This window comes from Protomyctophum parallelum (genome assembly GCF_964188405.1).
Source record: "Protomyctophum parallelum genome assembly, chromosome: 6".
NCBI lineage: Eukaryota > Metazoa > Chordata > Actinopteri > Myctophiformes > Myctophidae > Protomyctophum > Protomyctophum parallelum.
Genome location: NC_139701.1, coordinates 31,209,983 through 31,231,031, shown reverse-complemented (window position 1 = coordinate 31,231,031; position 21,049 = coordinate 31,209,983). Strand labels below are relative to the sequence as shown.

At 43.6% G+C, this 21,049-nt stretch overlaps 1 protein-coding gene across 3 annotated transcripts in view; it reads right to left on the bottom strand.

Moving 5' to 3' along the window:
- The window catches only part of tprb (translocated promoter region b, nuclear basket protein), a gene marked incomplete at its 5' end in the record, with an annotated part of 33,757 nt that extends 14,094 nt beyond the window's left edge, over positions 1–19,663 (bottom strand). For all 3 annotated transcript variants that reach the window (XM_083766267.1, XM_083766268.1, XM_083766269.1), the window contains 28 exons: positions 1–138; positions 589–736; positions 823–1,010; positions 1,475–1,678; positions 1,805–1,921; positions 2,122–2,274; positions 2,488–2,654; positions 8,524–8,695; positions 8,895–9,035; positions 9,363–9,497; positions 9,596–9,758; positions 11,643–11,791; positions 12,206–12,348; positions 12,475–12,638; positions 12,786–13,012; positions 14,210–14,317; positions 15,419–15,616; positions 15,863–15,966; positions 16,173–16,313; positions 16,506–16,593; positions 16,861–16,941; positions 17,319–17,411; positions 17,589–17,753; positions 17,933–18,036; positions 18,159–18,255; positions 18,530–18,603; positions 18,949–19,053; positions 19,513–19,663. In XM_083766267.1, coding sequence (XP_083622393.1) covers positions 1–138; positions 589–736; positions 823–1,010; positions 1,475–1,678; positions 1,805–1,921; positions 2,122–2,274; positions 2,488–2,654; positions 8,524–8,695; positions 8,895–9,035; positions 9,363–9,497; positions 9,596–9,758; positions 11,643–11,791; positions 12,206–12,348; positions 12,475–12,638; positions 12,786–13,012; positions 14,210–14,317; positions 15,419–15,616; positions 15,863–15,966; positions 16,173–16,313; positions 16,506–16,593; positions 16,861–16,941; positions 17,319–17,411; positions 17,589–17,753; positions 17,933–18,036; positions 18,159–18,255; positions 18,530–18,603; positions 18,949–19,053; positions 19,513–19,663 — 3,918 coding nt within the window. The remainder of the gene's footprint in view (positions 139–588; positions 737–822; positions 1,011–1,474; positions 1,679–1,804; positions 1,922–2,121; positions 2,275–2,487; positions 2,655–8,523; positions 8,696–8,894; positions 9,036–9,362; positions 9,498–9,595; positions 9,759–11,642; positions 11,792–12,205; positions 12,349–12,474; positions 12,639–12,785; positions 13,013–14,209; positions 14,318–15,418; positions 15,617–15,862; positions 15,967–16,172; positions 16,314–16,505; positions 16,594–16,860; positions 16,942–17,318; positions 17,412–17,588; positions 17,754–17,932; positions 18,037–18,158; positions 18,256–18,529; positions 18,604–18,948; positions 19,054–19,512) is intronic.
- Positions 19,664–21,049: the final 1,386 nt, after the last annotated feature.

The following is a 21,049-nucleotide window of genomic DNA, read 5'->3' as shown; positions in this document are numbered from 1 at the left end:
CTTGGCCTGGGTCTGCTGAAGCTCCTGATCCACCCTGTCCTTCTCCTCTCTCAGCATCTTGTTGGTCTCCATCAGGACACTCATGGTGTCCGTCTTCTTCATCAGCTCGTCGTGCTGAGCCAGCGTCTTGGCTGTCACCTAGTCAGACGACAAAGTTTAACACACCAACACTTGGACGTGGTAGAAGAAAGAGAAATATCTACTTCTAAATGACATGTCTAAAAGGATACAGGAAGGGGAGCAGGCGTCTCAGGCACCCGAGTCACTCATGCTAAATGTGCAAAAGACTTCCACGACACACCACATGTTTGAGCATGCCCGATCGCACCGTGCAGCACATGCGACTTGCACGTGCTGCACGTTTCGGAAATCAACATGCGATTGAGCGAGTGTCACCTCAGCCCCCTGGAGCGAGGAGCAGCTCCCCCCCCCCCCCCCCCCCCCCGCTCCACTCCCTACGATCGTATGCTCTGCGTAGGGCTGAACCTCTAGTTATTTAAAAAGGAACAACTGATAGTAGAATGTTCAGTTTTTACCACGTTTAATGTATATAGGTCAGGGGACCTATACACCTACAGTAACGCTGACCTGCATTCTCTCCCTCACTGCGTTCAGGCTGTCCTGAGCCTCCTTCAGCTCTCGCTCTAGGTGTTGCACCCTCAGACGGTGACGCAGGCTCTCCCCCTGGGCCACTTCGAAACGAGACTCTGAAATCTCCTTCTCCCGACGCACAAACCTGGGAGAGCACAGGGGCACAATTTAGCTTTGAGTTAGCACTTCAATGTTTCTTTCTTGTTATTTTTTTACAGAATTTCTTTTCACCTGAGTATCTCCAGGACTTGGTCTTGAGATTTTCCCTCCTCGGTGAGAGAAATGTTCATCGGGCTCTCGTTGGCAGCACGTTGCAGATTAGCAGCCATCTTGCTGCTCATGGTTTGGATCTGCTCATGAAGCAGTGTGTTCTGTCTCTGCAGCTCCTCAGAGCGGGTCTCCAGTTTTAACATCTCTTCCTGGAAGGCATTCGTAATTAATTATATAATATATACAAGTGATTTTATCACGGTATACATTTATTTTGTTGACCTTTACATCCAGGCTTTTGCAGCATCCAAACTAAAACTTTTTTCGACTCGGCAAATCAGTAGCAAAATGGCAGTGCAGGGACAAGATTTGTCTGGCAGAATCCCTGGGATAGGCATGCATTCCCAAGGCTTGTACCCATTTATAAATAACCCATAGATTGTAATATCTAACATCATTAGTGCTGTGGTAATGAGTACGGCACACTCCAACAACGGGTGGTTGTTGGAGTACAGGTTCAACGGGTATTGCATAACCAGGTGGGCTATGCATTCCAGACTTGCATGGCCAGTGTTGGTATACATAATAATGCCAATATTGTACCATTGGCTGGTATGAGTTATTTCTATAATATTGACCAATCCATTTATCCACTCATCTTTTTGGTACCAACCTTGAAGATCCCCTCTTGCGTCTCCCAAGACACCCTGGCCTCCAGTAGCTGTGCACTGGCTCTCTGTGCCCTCTCCTCCAGCTGGTGCTTGAACTCAGCAGCCTGCAGGGCCTGGGCCTTGGATGCTTGGAGGGCTTCCACATCAGCCGCATGAAGCATCATCTCCCGCTCATATTTATCCTGGGCTTCAGCCGCCAGCTTAGCCTGGGGAACAGAAAATAATAATAATAATAATAAATTTAAGAAAAGTAAGAAACTGTATCAGTAAAGACATGTTAGTCAAACTGCACCAAGTGGTGTTTACAAGCTGTATCAGTTCATGTTCCTGACCTGCTCCTGGCTGTCCAATACAGCCTGCTTCTGCTGGGCCTCAGCCACGGCTGCTTTCTGCAACGCCTCCTTGTGGTTTGCCTGGACACTGCTCAGACTTGTCCTCAGCTCGTTCATCTAACACACACACAGCGATATAATAAAATGCATTTCAATATTCTTGTTGCACATCCCTCTAAGAGGAGATTTAGAGGAGTCCAGAAATGTCAAAGTGAATACTGCAACAATTTTGCCCATGCAAGCTAAAATGAGCTGCACAAGCTAATATGCAGTACAATACTGTGTTGATTAACTGCATTTGTCATTCTTTGCTATACCTGCTCCTCAACAGAGACCAGGGCTCTCCTCTTCTCCTCCTCCACCTCCTGCTTTGCCTTCTCTGCCTCTAGAAGCTTTTTCTCCAGCTGCATGAGCTGCTCCGCGGCCTCCTTCACACGGCCTTCAATAGAGGTGCGCACCTGCTCCGTCACCTAGACCCAGACCACAGGACAAAGTACCATGAAGACATGCAGGCTATAACCCCCCTCCCCATGACAATATCTATAATTTGCATGCATCTCAATGTGATCCTGTAACTTTATTTGTGGTGAATAGGCATACCTGTATGTTTAAGTGGTGGTAAAGTAATGTGGCTTGTTGGGATTGCGTTATCCCCAACAAACATCACAGTATACTAGACCCACCTGCTTCTCTTTGTTCAATGACTCCTCCAGACTCTGAGCCATGGCTCTGTACTGCTCCATGCTGGAGCTAGCCCCCTTCAGGCGCTCTGCCAGGTCCTCCACCCGGGTCTCTGCCTGCTGCAGGCGACCACGCAGGTCCTCGCTGTCCTGATCCGACACCTGAACACCTGCAGGTGATAGGTGGGAGGGGTGTGATGTCACAGCACAGTGAGCAGTGCATAGTTTACATTGGATGGTTGGATGACGTTGCTGTCTGCCAGAAAGCTTGCATCTCCATATTTCCCCTTTGTTTATTTCTGTATTTAATACTACTTTGTTGTATGTCCTACAAAGTAGCAAAAAAAAGAACTGTATGTTTACAATTTAGAAAAAATACAGACACCAGGTTGAAACTGGGTTTGTTTCTACAATGAAAAGTATTAACGAGAACTTGTGCCTAAATAACTACATTGGATCCATTGGAACTGTCTGGAACACAGGTCCTTTTTTCCATTTCCTGAAAAGTCATGGTTTTGGATTTACAAGGCTTCTGCCTAACAGTAACAATGAGGTCAAAGTAAAGGAGTGATAGAGAGCAATACGAACTACGACTAATAAAACTACCATTTTAGTTCTAATTGTGCTTAACCAACCACAACATTTTCAAAGCCGACTGCTTAAATATTTCATTGGGGTCTTTTTCTATGTTTTGCCTCAATAGTCCAGGCATTCTAGCTCATTTTGGACCTAAAATCAAAAGTAATTGTAACAAAAGATTTTTTTTCACAGACCATTTCTATGAGGTCTCCAGAACAACATACTAAAAGTCCCAAGAAATCCCAGTTGGGGAAATATGTTTAATTGGCATCAATCCAAGATGTCCGCCGATAAGACTATTCTCAGAAACTGCATAGACAATTACCAATCTTGGAATAAATTCCTTACCAATAAGTAATTGAAACAGATTTTTTTTTCACAGACCATTTCTATGAAGTCTCCAGAACAACATATCAAAAGTCCCAAGAAATCGTAGTTGCAGAAATAGGTTAAATTGACATCAATCCAAAATAGCCACCAACTGGGACTATTATGAGAAAAATGGCCAATCTTGGAATAAATTTCGGACCAAGAGTTAATTGTAACAGATTTTTTTTCTTCACAGACCATTTCTATGAAGTCTCCTGGACAACATACTAAAAGTCCCAAGAAATACTAGTTGCGGAAATATGTTTCATTGGCATCAATACAATATGTCCACCAATAAGATATTCTCAAAAGAATGCATGGCCAATTACCAATATTGGAATAAATTCCTTACCAATAAGTAATTGAAACTGTTTTTTTTCACAGACCATTTCTATGAAGTCTCCAGAACACAAAGTCCCAAGAAGTCGTAGTTGTAGAAATATGTTAAATTGGCATCAATCCAAAATGGCCACTAACTGGGACTATTATCAGGAAAAAATGCCATATACCAAGAGGTCATCATTTCCTTCTTCACAGACCATTTCTATGAAGTCATCAGAACACCATACTAAAAGTCCTAGGAAATCCTAGCTGTGGAAATATGTTTAATTGGCGTCAATCCATGCAGGATGTCTGCCAATTAGTGGCTCAGCAGCAGAGGCTCAGAGGTAGTGTGGCCGAATGGGAACCGCAAGTTTCCAAGTTCGAACCTGGGCTCCCCCAGAGTTAGTGACAAAGTGTCCTTGAGCAAGACGCTGAACCCCTGATTGCATCTGCAGGTTGGTGCCTTGCATGGTTCCCTCCACCATCTGTGTGTGAATTGGTGAATGTAATGCACAATCTATGTAAAACGCCTATGTAAAACGCGCTAATATTTACCCAAATTATGACGGGCACAATTTTCATTCGTCTGAGATTTCAATTGACTTCCAAATATATTTTGAGCTGAGGATATTCAGATACAATACTGTGTATTTTAGCCATTTTGAACCAATATAACTGAAGGCTGTTATTATCATGTTCTATCTAGACTATAGAACACGCTGCCATCAGTAGGCCTATACACGATCATCATTTTGTTTAGCACTTTGTTCGTTATAAGCTAACAAGCCAAATGGGCATTACATTTATAACTAACATTAATGTTAGATTAAAGGTATATTCAGTGATTTCACTCAAAAAACCTTAGGTTTCGTTTTTGGCTGTGGGACCCAGCCTTTCATCCAATCAGGATAGAGAGTCAAAAACGAAACCTAAGGTTTTTTGACCCCCAGGGGTTAACTGGGGACAGGAAGGAACTCCTTATATGGTCAACACACTCTATAGTAGAGAGGATTATCACAACAAAACAAAAAAATAAGTGATATTTGAATTAAGTGAAATCACTGAATATACCTTTAATGTTAGATTAATAATGTTAGATTAATAATCGTTATCATTTTTCCAGAAACACAAACAATTTAGTTGCCACTCACCTATTAATTACTTTCCAAAACTGAAACTAAATAAGAATAGTTACAAATATAATGATAATAATAATAGTAATAATAGTAATAATAATAATAATAATACTCAGTTCTATTGACTTCAAAGGCATTTGACTCGAGACGACATACCAAAGTAGTCCTGACAGACTGTTGTCCGCACAGACTAGACTAGGCTATGCGGACAACATCAGCCTGCTCTCCGACAACGTGGAACAAGCACACCTTTTTTCCAACAGTACTCCTACAGATGTTGTCCAAAAAACATGCAAATGACATCAAAAACAGCCGATCTACGAGGTCATGCTGCAAAACTGTGTGCACCAAAAACAGCCGATCTACAAGATCACGCTGCTATAGGAGGTTATCACCTATAACATCTCACCAGAACATCCACCTCTGACAACAACAGGAGGCACTGTGCTGAAGGAAGTCAAGGACTTCAAGTAACTGGGCTCATGGGTCAACTGAACGGAGCAAGATCTGAAAGTGAGGAAGGCACTTGCATGGAGGTCCCTGAACGGCATGGTCAGTGTATGGATCTCCCTCCAACCTCCCCTGTGAGATCAAACTCAGCTTCTTCTATGCAACGGTGGAGTCTGTTCCTCTATGGCAGTGAATGCTGGACCCTGAAGCCAACCCTGCAGAAGTCTCTAGACGGGTGCTACACCAGAATGGACCCTGAAGCCAACCCTGCAGAAGGTTCTAGACGGGTGCTACACCAGAATGGACCCTGAAGCCAACCCTGCAGAAGGTTTTAGACGGGTGCTACACCAGAATGGACCCTGAAGCCAACCCTGCAGAAGGTTTTAGACGGGTGCTACACCAGAATGGACCCTGAAGCCAACCCTGCAGAAGGTTTTAGACGGGTGCTACACCAGAATGGACCCTGAAGCCAACCCTGCAGAAGGTTTTAGACGGGTGCTACACCAGAATGGACCCTGAAGCCAACCCTGCAGAAGGTTCTAGACGGGTGCTACACCAGAATGGACCCTGAAGCCAACCCTGCAGAAGGTTTTAGACGGGTGCTACACCAGAATGGACCCTGAAGCCAACCCTGCAGAAGGTTTTAGACGGGTGCTACACCAGAATGGACCCTGAAGCCAACCCTGCAGAAGGTTTTAGACGGGTGCTACACCAGAATGGACCCTGAAGCCAACCCTGCAGAAGGTTCTAGACGGGTGCTACACCAGAATGGACCCTGAAGCCAACCCTGTTGAAGGTTTTAGACGGGTGCTACACCAGAATGGACCCTGAAGCCAACCCTCCAGAAGGTTCTAGACGGGTGCTACACCAGAATGGACCCTGAAGCCAACCCTGCAGAAGGTTCTAGACGGGTGCTACACCAGAATGGACCCTGAAGCCAACCCTGCAGAAGGTTCTAGACGGGTGCTACACCAGAATGGACCCTGAAGCCAACCCTGCAGAAGGTTCTAGACGGGTGCTACACCAGAATGGACCCTGAAGCCAACCCTGCAGAAGGTTCTAGACGGGTGCTACACCAGAATGGACCCTGAAGCCAACCCTGTTGAAGGTTTTAGACGGGTGCTACACCAGAATGGACCCTGAAGCCAACCCTCCAGAAGGTTCTAGACGGGTGCTACACCAGAATGGACCCTGAAGCCAACCCTCCAGAAGGTTCTAGACGGGTGCTACACCAGAATGGACCCTGAAGTCAACCCTGCAGAAGTCTCTCAACATGTTACCAACAAGATTCTGTAGCCAGTCGACTAAAGAGCCATGGCCCAATGGGCGAGTAGTAACGCAGCACTGTATAGCCTACAGTTGTCCGCCCCACCTGGAAGCGCGTCCACGCGTGCCAGCCAGGAGCTAGGCTCGACTGACTGGGGGACCTCCACCCCAGGGAGACTGACAGAGCTGCCGACTACTATAAAGGTCTGTGTCGCCTGCGGGAACATACTTGTAGAGGTTAACCATACACACCGCTGCCACCAATGTAGCCACGGCCGGGGCGGGAGATGAACCCGGGTTCCCCATTCCACAGGCACATACGTTACAAGTCATGGACGAATGAGCCATGGCCCAATGGGCGAATAGTAACACAGCACTGTATAGCCTACAATTCAGTATGAGGGGATACCACCCTGAGCCAGACAATGTCAGCCAGGAGAATGAGACTATACCTGTAGCAGGACATTGGCATCAAGAACTGCCAGCCAGCAAATTGGTGCTGTGGGAACCAATACACAGGCATTGATCACAAGGACGTCCCACACTAACATATGTGGATGTACAAAATAACTACTCAGGAGCGCAAAGTACCAACACCGGGACAATGGAGTCTGAGGAGATGTTCCCCGGTTCCCCCGTTAGTCTAGTCTCTAGACTTGATAGCACTTTAGTTGGTAGGTGGTATAGTTGCCAGGTTCTAATTTGTTTCCAATTTTATACAGAGGATTTACTCTCGGCAGCTTGAATTCTTGTAGGACTCTGACTAATACATTTGTAATATAGTTCGTCAACCAACAATTGGTATGGTGAAAAACATTGCACAAATTCCTATGAGCTGTATCCAATTAAACTGCAACCCATTTTGTATTAACCACTCTGTCCCAAAATAAATCACTTAAAATCATTCAAATGTATGCCATTTTATAATAATGTGGTGGCTATTTTGGATTGATGCCGAGTAAATGATGTGTGGTGAAAGAAATCCTGTTACAATTAGCATTTGGCCAGGAATTTATTCTAATAGGCAATTTTTCTTATAATAGTCTCAATTGGTGGACATCTTGGATTAATGCAATTAAACATATTTCCGCAACCGGAATTTCTTGGGACTTTTAGTATGTTGTTCTAGACACCTCTAAGAAATGATGTGTGGTGAAAAAAATCCTGTTACAATTACCTCTTGGCCAGGAATTTATTCTAAGAATGGCAATATTTCTGATAATGGTGTCAATTGGCAGACATCATGGATTGATGCCAATTAAACATATGTCTGCAACTAGGATTACTTAGGACTTTTAGTATGGTGTTCTGGAGACTTCATAGAAATGGTCTGTGCAGAAAAAAATCTGTTAAAATTACCTGATGGTCAAAAATGTATTCCAAGATTGGCCAAATAAGCCCAATTGGCGGCCATTTTGGATTAATGCAATTAAACATATTTCCCCAACTGGGATTTCTTGGGACTTTTAGTATGTTGTTCTGGAGACCTCATAGGAATGGTCTGTGAAGAAAAATCTTTTGTTACAATTACTTTTGATTGAAACGCTAGTTTGCCTGGACTACAAACCCACATGAGCAAATGAGAGCCATCAATTCGGACCACCATCTAATAAATTAGGACAAACACAAAAATAAAGTAAGACATGTCTAAATACTGGACACAAAATGTACCAATTGAAATAAAAGATTTACTGGACTGTGACTGGACGGATTAAATTGGCTGCCATTTCCTTTGGATGAAAAGTACTAAAACAAAGTTAAGTTGACATTGACTACAGTAACTCACGTGACTCCTACAGACTTTGAGAACTTGACTCACAATAACATCCTTTCAAGCTAAGCATAGCCTACTAAGCCTAGAACTGGGGTCACAGAATGTGATATTTCATCAAATTCATAAAATAACTGTACAAACCTCTGAAGCCCAGAGTGGGTGTGGTCGGAGCACTGAGCACCATTCGGGCCTCCCCACTTCCTTGCTGCCTGAGAGTGTTCATCTCCAGCTGGGTGGCAGTGAGAAGCTCCCTGGTCTTCTGGTACAGAGCCACTTGAGTCTCTAGCTGCCTCTTGGCCTCCATCAACTGGATCTGAGTGAAAAAGGACATGGAGAGGCACGGAGAGATGAGTTTATCATGTTTTACTTCAACCTTTTGATTTTATTTTAAAATCGCCCCGCTTCAAAGAGTGGGCGTGGATGTCAAAAAAGGAGGATGGGAGACAAATCATTCTGTGGTGCAACAGCAGGTAAAAACGGGTGGGTGACAGTTGGCGAGAGTCCATGCTTACATCTTGGTTCCTGTTGAGCAGATGGCGTTGCTCCACCTCGTGCTCCAGCCTCTTCTGCAGTTGAGAGAGCTCCCTCTCCTGCTTCTCCACCTGGCTGTTGAGACGCTGACGGGTGTCCGTCTCAGAGCGATCCAGAGTGGCCTACGACACGTTGGAGGTTAACATTAATGGAGGGGGAGTCGTTTCTCCCTTAAGTATTGCTCCCATGTCTCAATTACTTATGGCTGCCAGTCTGTCAGTGTTTGGGACATTTCTGTGACTGTCACAATATTTAGTTTGAGCCTGCAATAGTTCCGATACATTGAAACAGCAACTTTCTTTGTGCCAGATTCTATGGTGAAAACCAAGGGGAAGGAAACCTGTGCAGCGCAGCAAAGTACAGGCTCAACTACTAATTAATTAATTAAAAGTGTGTGTGTGTGTGTGTGTGTGTGTGTGTGTGTGTGTGTGCACACCGAGGTTAATTACCTGGATGGTCTGAAGGTTGGTAAGCAGCAGGTTCTGGTTCCTCTGCTGGCTGAGGATGGTCTCCTTCTCCTGCATCAGTCTGGACTCTACCATCTTTAGCAGGTCCTTCTCCTTACGCAGGTTTTCAGCGCCACCCTGAGTTGGTAGAGGGGACAAGCCTCAACATTTTACAACACTTCATATGAAAAGCATGGCAAAATAACCACAATGTTGCTTAAAACACAAATAAACACCTCAGCCATGGTGAGTTTCTCCTGAGCAGCCCTCAGGTCTTGTGTCATGGTGTGAATTGCCAGCTCACTCTTCTGGGCGGCAGCAGCCATCTTCTGCCCCTTTTCCCTGAGGGAGGCGATCTCTTTCCTGTAGCCCTCCACATTGTCCTGCAGCATCTCATACCTATTCACCATCATCAGATTGAATGAAGTATGTTAGTTCTCCAAAATACAATTTTCATCCATTTCTAATGTTGGGCAAACTCAGAATAATTTGAGATATTGAGTTGACAGAGCTCTTAATTATCATTGTTACTTTGTGCAGTAGAGAGTCTTTGTGTTTTACGCAATTTCTGTTGAGGTTCATGGCTCAATAAAATACAATACAAGCCTGTGGTCCAATGTCAGGCTTTTTTTACCAGACCAGACAAAAATGTGACAAACCAAAGAGAGGAAAGCAGCAGGAATTCTACTGGAAATTGACCACATGAACCATAACTTCCCATAATATAGGTGAATATTAAAGACCAGCGGATGAGCTTTTTCGTCAACCGAATCCACGCGTGCATATTAATAATCAGCCCGTTATCCGACCGCATTAATTAATTACCGTAATTTCCGGACTATAAAGCGCACCTGAATATAAGCCGCACCAGCTAAATTTAGGGCAAAAAACTAATGTGTACATATACAAGCCGCACTGGACTATAAGCCGCGACGCACAGCCAACCTCAGACTGCCGAGGCGATTTAAAGGCTGCACACACAGGACCGACATCCTGTTTTGGATCTTAAATGCTAAATAAATAGTCAATGCTAGCGAGCTAAAATATAGTCATCCTTGCTCTAGAAACCGCCAATGTTTCCATCTAGACCACCGGATAATCAGCAAAGACCTCCGAACATCGCGCGTTTTATCCAAACCACGGAGAGCTCCGTAGATTGAGTTATTCCCGCTTTTTAAGTCAGCCTGTATAATGAAATGCGGACGGGAGCGCGGTTGCGCAACACTGTCTAGGATCGATAAAAAAGGAAAGGCCAAGACAAAATAATAATGAAAAAATAGGAATCAGCGATCCGGTTTGATATCAATAATAAAGCTCATCAGATGGAGTAGTATTACGCCAGAAGCAGTTGCTAGTTGGATTCCTTCTGGCGGAACGTTACGTCACAAGCAGTAAGTCCAAGGATAGATTTAGAAGGACCCGTAGTGTCCGTTAGCTGTAAAAATCTATAGATTAGTCGCACCGTTTTATAGGCTGCACGGTAATCAAATGTATTAATCCACAACCATCTGCAATCTGCTGCGCAGGGAAGCGTATACAGTATAGCCGATCTACAAGCTCACAACACGTTGCTGCGACGCGTTGTGAGCTTGTATATCGGCTATTTATACGTACTTGTACAATCAACGTATGTCACTCACCACTCTCTCGACAGTTCACCAATGTTACGTAGTGGTTGTATATATCCATTTCCATGGTAACAAGCCGTCCACGTTCTCACATTGCAATTGTCATACAGCATATAAAGCCTGTACCCGGGTACAGGCTTTAGTTCCGACATACTATTGATCCGAAACCTCAATCCCCAACCTAACCATAACAGCAAGCACGGGAGCTGCGCATGTCGGACCATCGCATTTTCGCATCGCATGTCCCCGTGCTTCAGACCTTTGGTGCGTTTGAAAAGCTAAAATAAGCCTATAAATAGATGCCATTAATTTATTTCCCGCATTATTTCACCCGCAGTCTATCCAATATTAATTTATATTGAATTGACCCAAATCCACCCTAAACTGCGGTTACCCGCATCAAAATCCACCACCTGCTGGCCTCTAGTGAATATTCTGCAAAAGCGGTTCAACGTTACAGAAAATAGCAGATCTACATGAGCATAACCCGATAATCGTGAGCTATTTTCAGCATAGAAGGAAAGAATGGTACCAAGTATAGACTTGGTAGTTGACGCTCCAGGTCAACAAAGGTTATACGTTTAAATTGGCTAAGAGGGGTTGTTCATTTATTGTCGCTGGGGGGCCTTGAACATGTTTTGACTTCCACTCTTACCTCTTGGAGGCAAACTCCAGCTGGGTGGATATCTTGGCATTCTGGGAACGTAGGTCAGACAGCTGCTCCTGCATCCTCTCATTCTGCTCTGCTGAAGCCTTGTTACTCTCCACACGCTCCTTCTTGTGGGTGGAGAACACCTCCTGCAACTGCAGATGCAACAAGACACACATGCTCACATACTTATAACATTAAGTTGGTAGTAGAGTAGGAGTATACTGCCCTCTAGTGTACAACACAACATTCTGGTTGATGGATAAACCTGCCCACAACAACTGATCTAGGGAAGGTTTGAGGACATTTTAGTAGTCGATAGTGAAATTCAGAACCTGGTTACCACAAGGTTCGGAAGCAGGGTTTATCCACATCAGACGGATGACACAGAATATGTAAAACATGTTTAATGGGCTCCAGATGTTGCTGAAAGATTACACAGCGTTGTCATCTTCTGGTTAATTAAACATACCCTGTTGTCATCTGCTGTCTTCAGAACTTCCACAATATACACATCACCACTTCCACTCAATCCACCACAACAGACTCACAGTGGAACAGACACTCACCTGTCGCAGGGCGGCCTTAGCCTCCACAGCTTCAGCAGACTCTGGAGTCATGGAGACAAGTGCAGTGGGCGTGGCTGTGGTGGGCGTGGTTGCCGGTGAGCGGCGAGGAGTGGAGGTCAGGGACAAATCCTCTTGTCCCGTTCCTTAGGAACAATTACGTCAGTACAGTAGCTCCAGACCCAATTAAAGTGTAAAGTGCAGTGCACACTAAAGACAATAAAAAAACAATAAGATAGCTGAATATAAATAGATTTCTTGGTGTATGATACCTTGCTGAGGGAAGCTGACTCCTGTGGCCTGGGCCAGGAGTACACGGTACATGTCCCTCTGCCTGACAATGGACTCGGTCAGCTGCATATGCTGGTTACGTTGTTCCTTCAGACCCTCCAGCTCAGACTGGGCTTTCTCCAGACTGCACTCCACCTCACTGCGCCTAGGGTAGTTCATTTAGAATTACAGACTGCTTTATTTTATGGTCTATTCTTGTTGTGTCCCAACATCTCACAAACAAGAGAAACATTTGGGTACAACTAAACAGACATTGTGACCCATTGTATTAACCGTCATTTATCTCTCTTACTTGCTGCCTGCAGTCTCCAACTCCTCTTCCTCCTGGGCTTCGCTGAGATCCCTAATGGCCACCAGGAGGCGCTGGTTTTGCTGCTGCAGCTCCTCTACGCTGCGGAAGGTCACCAGGTGCTGGCTGATCACCTCTGACGTGCTGCTGATGTCAGCTGAGCTCAGCTCCTCTTCATGGACCACATGGTTCCCACGGGCTTCCTCCAGCTCCAGCAGCAGTATGCGCACCTGTAGGTGGGAAGAACCATAGATATTTAAAAAATATAGATGCCTCATTAGTCGCTGCACTTTCGTTTCGTCTCCAACATGAGGAAGAAGTCAAGCGGAATCTCGGAAGGCAAGTGCTACTGGGAAAGGGGGAGTCCTGCCTCTGATTGGCCTACCGAACGTCCCCTTTCGTTCCAATCCAATCACGCCGCTGCCTTCCGTTGAGATACAGACGCCCCAGAGCCGGAAGAGGCGTCTACCTTTATATGTCTATGGGAAGAACAGCATGTGGTTTAACAAGACTAGTGCCACATCATTGTCTTTTCATAAACACTTTTATTTGACCTCAATGGAAAATGTCATGTGGTCAAGGAAAGATGTGAAAGTCTAAATTATTTTAAAAACTTTATTGACATAGGTCTGCCTTGATGAAACTCACTACAATTTTCTTCAGATGGACAACTAAAAGCTATTTCTTTATAGGCTTAGAACAACATTTACAACCAAGTATACATTAATGTTCTTGTCTGTGTATTACACCTAACAAGCAAACTTTCACACACAATTGTATCGATTCCATTTCTGTGTCAAAGTTCCAAACTCACCATTTGTGCTGCCTGCCAAATGCCAATGAACATCAACGCTCTCAAACTAGGGGACTGTTTTACTTAAATATCTATGGTCATTTGTCATCTAGAACAAGGTTTGTCTGTACTATGTATTAAATAAAGCAATCACTTTATGCCACTACAGCATGACGTCACAAAACAGAACTTCTTATGGCCATTATTGAGTGGCGAGTGCTGGGAGGACATCTAGGCAACAGCCTGCAGCATACTGCAAATGATATGTGGTCTCGCATAGCCAGATGATCTGATATAATCTCCGCCTTCCAATTGTCTGGATACATTTCAAATCATTGTATGGGCTTGGACAGTCGGCAAAGACAACCAGTGACAAAGCTATGCCATGTAAAGATTATTACATTCATTAGAAGAAAAGTCTGGAAAAACTAATGTCAGACTTATTTTGGGGCATGCTCTCAGGGGATGCACACGCAGATTAGACACCAACGGACCGACATGCGGAAACAACGGTTGGACATTCAGTCGAACATGCGCTCCTCCCGTGCTTGTGGTTAGGGTTTGAGCATTGTGTGGGATTCTCCCGGCTCATATCACACACGCCACTCCTGACATTGTGCATGCAAAGTCTCACCTGTTGAGCCATGTCTATCAACTGCAGCTCACACCTCCTGTTTTCCCTCTCCAATAGAGAGGCGCACTTGTTGGCCTCATCAGCCTCCTTCTGTAGGCGGTGCACCTCCTGAAGATGTGTAGACACACGGATAGTATAAGAAACAAACCACTGCTATAGCGGCAAAAGGATATGAATGAAATGCTGATGAATGAATACTCCCATCCCCAGGAAATCTGTCCCACATGTTCTGGTCTTGCCCCAAATCGATACCATTCTGGAAATCTTTCTTTGACATAATTTCTGAGGTGCTGGACACAACCATTTTGCCTTGCCCCCAAATTGCAATTTTTGGAATCCCGGAGGAGGATGTAGTTTTACCCAGAAAGCAACTTAATGTTATTGCCTTCGCCTCATTAATCACCCACAGGAGGATACTTTTACAGTGGAAGGCTGAGACCCCTCCCTCGGCTAAATCATGGTTGATTGATGTTATGTCCTTTCTGAAACTTGAAAAAATCAAATTCACGATTCGAGGGTCCTCTGACAAATTTTACAACGATTGGCAACCTTTAATATCGTATGTAAGTAGTTTAAAATCACTTTCACCTGACTGAAGACACGTGGTGTGGGTGTGCGGATCTCTACCTGGTGCAGTATATTATATATAGCATAATATATCGGAAATCATTACATATGAGTCGAGAAATGAGCCAATTAAGCGCTTTATCTCTTTATATATATATATATATATATATATATATAGGTTTTTCTTATTTTTGCTTTTTCTTGTTTTTTTTTTGTTTTCTTATTTTTATTTAATATTACTTTGTTTTATTTTATTTACCCATTTGTATTATTGTTAATCTTATTTTACCCCCCATTGAAGTTGTTTATTAATCATAACCATATGATCCCTTTCTTTGTATCTTAAGTATCTTGTCTACCTGTTTTATACCTGTATATACTGTATGTTGTGTGTATTGTTTTGTACTCAACCTATTGGTTTTATACCTGTGTTTATATGTTGTTTGTATGTCTGGCCTCGTGGGGAAAGATGGTGGGTGGGTGGGGAGGACTGGGAAAGGAGTTGTGGGAGAAAATGTAAAAAAAACAGTCGTATTCTCTGTTTGTGAAAACTACATATGTCATACTCTTTGAATAAATTTACTTATAAAAAAATACTCCCATCCCTTCCTGCACAAAACCAGCTTTGTCTAAATGACTCACCTTCACAGACTGTTCCAGCTTGGCAGACAGGCTAGCAACGGACTTCTGCATGCGTTCGTGTTCATCTCTCTGTCGTTTAAGGATGGGAGCCTTGGCCTCCACCTCCTGCACTATGTCATCCAGGTACTTGTTTACCCTCTTGTTCTCCAAGCGCTCCAGCTGAAGCTGTTCTTGGCTCTCCACATAGGCTGTGTACAGCTGCGGTACAGGAGAGATTATAACACTGGTTCATGATTACTGAGTACAACTGTAAGTTTAGACTACTTTCAGCAACAACGTAACCTGAATGCATTGCAGAGTAAGACAATCGCCACATAAACGATCATAAACGCCATGTCCATTTTCTAACGTTTGTGAACCATAATTAGTTTGGGAACAGACAAAAAAACAGGCTGTGAGATATTTTGGTCAAGTTAGTAAAAGAAAGCAATATGCAATATGAACCTCAGTCAGCTTCATGCCAGGTTTTATCTTGGCTACAGCGGCTGCTGTCGGAGACATGGTGGTCATCTGCTCCTCTGACAGTAATGAGGCTGCACCAGCAGGACCTGGAAATACAATGTTACATATAATAATGTTGTCTTCTATTTAAATTGACCTTAACCGCTCTTATGTTGTAGATTTAATTCAAAACGAAGACAATCATAATGTACCACTAATGTTATCAATACAAAAAGAAAGTTCAGGACAAGATGAAACTGAAACAGTAAGACACCATCAGGGGTGAAAAGCACCTAAAAGAGCACAGACTAACCTCTGAATTTGCAGTCTGACAGCAGTACGTTAGCATTGTCCAACTCTTTCTCTAGGCTCTGTATCCTCTCCCTGAGCTCAGCGGCAGCCTCATCTTTGGCACCATTCATTTCCTCTATCTTCTCCTCCATGGCCTTGTTTGCTGTAGTGGGGAGAGCATTTCTTTGTGTTTTTCCGCAGTATATATGTGAAATAGGGCAACATAGCAGTTACCACTAGCAGCAAAGCAACTAATAATAATTATAGAAAAAGCAGTTAAAACAAATAATTGAATCTAATAATAAATTCGTTTATCAGAAATTGTGAAAATAGCCTATTTATCGCAGCTTCTCACCTTCTCCAGCATCCTTCAGTAGCTTGTGCAGCTCCTCCACCGCACGACTCAGCTCTTCACTCTTCGACTCAGAGTCAGCTGCTGCTCCCTGCAAACAGAGGTATAACTTTAGCTTCCAGCAAATGGCTACTAGTCAATATTCTACATGACCACAAAGGCATTTTCTTCTCATGTAGTTTAGTACTAGTTTGAATGTCAGAAGAAGAAGAAAAAATAGAGATGACATTTACATTAGGCTAGGAAAGAAAAAGAGGCAGGGTGTAGTAGTGGTGATGGCGGCATAATAGTATTAACTTATAAGTATTACGTCTAATTATAATATTATATTCTATATTATACCATATTCTCTACCAACCTTGTATAAATTAGACAGCTTAATGTTCGCATTCAGCTCGTTCCTGAACTTCTCTTCCATGTTTGCCTGTTGTTCCTTGGCCTGAAAGGAAATGTCAAATCAAATGAGATACTGTATCTCACAATGCTGTCAAAGAAACATTTACACAGGGACAACAAACTATTTTATTTTGAAGACATATGTGATCCTAATTTCTGAACTGCATCTTATAGTAATTGTAGCTGTCACAATTGAAGGCAAAAAAGGAAATTTTGTCCAACACCGAAAACAGCAGACCTAAAAGTTCAACACGTTGTAAACTTGTACTGTAGGTTGGCTATTTTCGCTGTACCATTCTTAAGCCTGATGCATCTGCGGGTGCAGATCTTGGTGGTAGTAGAAAATATTCAAACTGATTTATACAAAGTATAAATCATATACAAAGTATAAATCAGGCATAAGAAAAATCATACACATACCTCTTTCAATTTTCCAATTATGTCTTCAGCCTGTCTCTGAAGGTTTTCATTTGACGTCTTCAAGCTAGCCACTTGGTCTTGCAATCTGTTCAACTTCAAACGGAATAACACTTCTTGAGAGCCTTATGTGACCATATTAACACAACTCGCATCTCAAGTCAGCTCTTATATAGTACTAACCATATTATTATTCATATAAATTACTTTTTCCAACCGAAATCATCTGATAAAAGCAGATACAAAAAGGGACAGGAGAAAACAATGACATACCTCATCCTCTTTGTTCTCCAAGTTGCATTTAAGTTCCAGGATCTCATTACCCTTCTGGCGGGACAGAGACAGCAACATCTCGCTCTTGGCTTTTAGCTCCTCATTCAGCCAGGTTATCTGACCCTGAAGTAGCTCCTTTTCCTGGTCCATACGCTTCTCCCTGTACTGAACAGCCAATCCAAAAATAGAAGTCAGGGGTGGGTAGGATCGGCAATATGGTCTCTTCTTTTCGGCAGAACATTCAGTTTCTGTGGATTTCACTGGGGCATCTCAGCCACAATGAGCAAGCATGGGACTTACATCCATCCAATAACAAGTGGTCTGAATTTAGACCTATGGCTTACCTTTATGTTCACCTCTGCTGCTTCAAGCTCATCCAGGTTCATTTGCAGCCCCATCTTGGAGGCACTGACTTCCACCAACCTGTCACTGAGCTTCCGGGTGTCCTCTGGTGAGAAAAACAAATTTCTCAAGAGTTGAATATGTTATGTGCAAAGGTCTGCAAATTAACTTGAACTTGTTTGTCAGCACTTATAGGTTCTGATACATTTCAAATGCAATCATCAATACCATTAAGATTGTCCACTTCCAAGGACCTCCTCTCCAATGTTCGCACAAGCTCTCGTTTTTCTGCCTCCAGTTCTTCTTTGGCTTTTGACAGCAAAGTCTAAAAGAGATGTTTTAGCTTTAAGCAACTGTACATAATATTGGTACTTGTGCTGGCTACAACTGGTGAGTTGTAATTGTAACTGGCATGGACATTCAAGTTATCTCTAATGCAAATGTTGACTTCATAACTTTCTATGGTAGTACACAACAAACGTTAACAGATTGCTATAGTATTTACAGAAAATACATAACTTTGAAAACCAAACAAATTTGCCAGAGCCACCATGGTCATGTAGCCAGCTCTTAAAATAGATAACTTCCATTTCCCTTACCTGTTCTGATAATAATTTATCTTGAGCAACTTCATATTCCTTGTTCTTCTCCCGAATGGTATTTAGTTCCTCCTCTATTTAAAAAAAAATGTAATCAAAAGGGAAACATTTAAAACCCTATCGTGATAAAAATGGCTAGCCAGTAGCCACATCGCTTAAAATTAAATAAATAGTAGTGGTACTAGTGGAGACAGCATTTTTTATTCTCAGTGTAAAGGACACATGATAGAATCAATAACTATAATAGTCTACTAACATAATATGCGTTTATGGTTCCAATCTGCTGCTGGAGCCAATTAAAATGAAGCTATGATAAACTGATTCGTTACAGGAAATGGGAATGTCACCTTGTGGAAAATGGGATTACAGTCATGCAGAATATATGTGTTAAAACATCATTAAATTCAAGACAATCTTACGAAGCTCAGCGAACGCCTTTTTCAGTGCATGGTGATCATGAGTCTGGTGCACAAACTCTTCCTGGCAATGTTCCAGCAGCCTCACTTTCTCGAAGAACTGTTGCTCTGGGGACCGAGGTAAATAAATAAAGACACAAAACACACATTGAAATGTGTCACTGTCTGACACAAAGTGTCTGTTGAAAGTTCGTGTTCTGTGAGCTGTGACTTGCATGTGTGACTTCAATTGTGCCCAAATTGTGTACAAATAGTATTAGATAGTAAATACTAGTTAGTTAAAATGTGACGCTTTATTGATCGATCAGGCTTCGTTCACGCTATGAAAAACGTTATTTGTGACTACTAGCTAGACAACTAAGTCCGAGTTGGTTGCGCGCCGTGTCGCGCATGGAAAATAGCCGATCTAAAAGCTTACAACGCTTCTCATCGCGATGCGTTGAGAGCTTGTAGATAGGCTGTTTTTAATGCGCGACACCGGCGCGCAGCTAAATGGATATGCCAAAACAAGCTACAGCTACCTCAGCTTTCTACGGTTGGCATATCCTCAAACAGGCTTTAGCTTACCGTTGTCGACTCTGGATTGCTCCTGCTGTGCCTTCAACGAGTCTATCTCATACTGCTGGTCCAAAAGGAACTTTTCGAGTTTATTTTGAACCGCTTTTGGTAATTTACTTATCTCCGTTCGTTCCAACACTTGCAGCAGCACCGCCGCCATTTTTTCTGTAGCAGTGAAACGTGAGTCGTGAGCACGCGCAGTTGGCGTTTTTCACATCAAAGGCATTATGGGATCTGTAGTGTTTGGAATTGGTTTGACAGCCCCGCCCCCCGCTATTAATTTCAGTGGAAGTTGCTCAGTGGCGTGGGGTTCAAGGGTTCACCGGCGTTCAACCGTTCAACCTTCCAATCTGGTTTCAGAACATCCCACTCCACTGACACATGCCTCCTCTATTTGAGCGACCACATCAAACACGAGGTGGACGCTGGAAAATACTGCGGCATGGTCATGCTGGACCTCCAAAAGGCTTTTGACACCGTGAACCACTCCATACTGGTTAACAAGCTTAACCCATTCTGACCGGGCACCCATTTTGGTGTTGGCATCATGTTATGCTTTAGCTATTGAAAAATAGCAGATCTACAAGCTCATATCGCGCCACCGAGTGGCGCGATATGGTGGAGGTGAACGGAACACTGTCCCCTCCCCTCCCAGTGAGCTGTGGCGTCCCACAAGGAAGCATACTAGGGCCTTTACTGTTCCTAATATATGTTAACGACATGACTTCAGCTTGTGACTGCAACTTGTTCCTGTTCGCAGATGACTCAGCACTGCTGGTCTCGGACAGGAACAAACTGCAGGTTGAAAAGACCCTCAGCTCTGAACTCGGTAGAATCTGCACCTGGCTCGCTGATAACAAACTATCCTTACACCTGGGAAAAACTGAATCCATCCTCTTCGGATCAAATAGTAATCTCAGCAAGGCAGATGGCTTCTTGGTTAGAGTGGGTGACAATATTATCACACGAAAAGATCAAATTACCTACCTAGGTTCCATCCTGGAGGCCAATCTTTCCGGTGATAAGATGGCCACCAATGTAATCAAAAAAGTCAATCAAAGAACAAGATTCCTTTACAGGATCTCCTCACTGGTCAGCAAAAACACCTTGAAGACCTTAACAGGAGCCCTCGTACAAGGTTTCTTTGACTATGCATCCACCTCTTGGTACCACAGCACCTCAAAGGCCCTTAAAACAAGGCTCCAGACCTCCCAAAACAAACTGGTCAGGCTCCTACTTGGCCTCACCCCCCGAACCCACCTCACCCCTGCCCACTTTGACAGGCTGGGATGGCTTAGGGTCGACGACAGAGTACAGCATCTTGCAATGGGTCTGGTCCACAAGATTCGATACACCACCAAGATACCCATGTACCTGTCTAAATACTTCCTTAATGTAAACGAAGTCCACACCCACAACACCAGAGGGAGTGCAACAAACCATGTACAACCCAGATTCGGCACAAACAAGGGACTAAATTATTTTCGCTCCTATGCCACCAAAATGTGGAACGCCCTACCAACAGTCATTAAGACATGTGAATCAC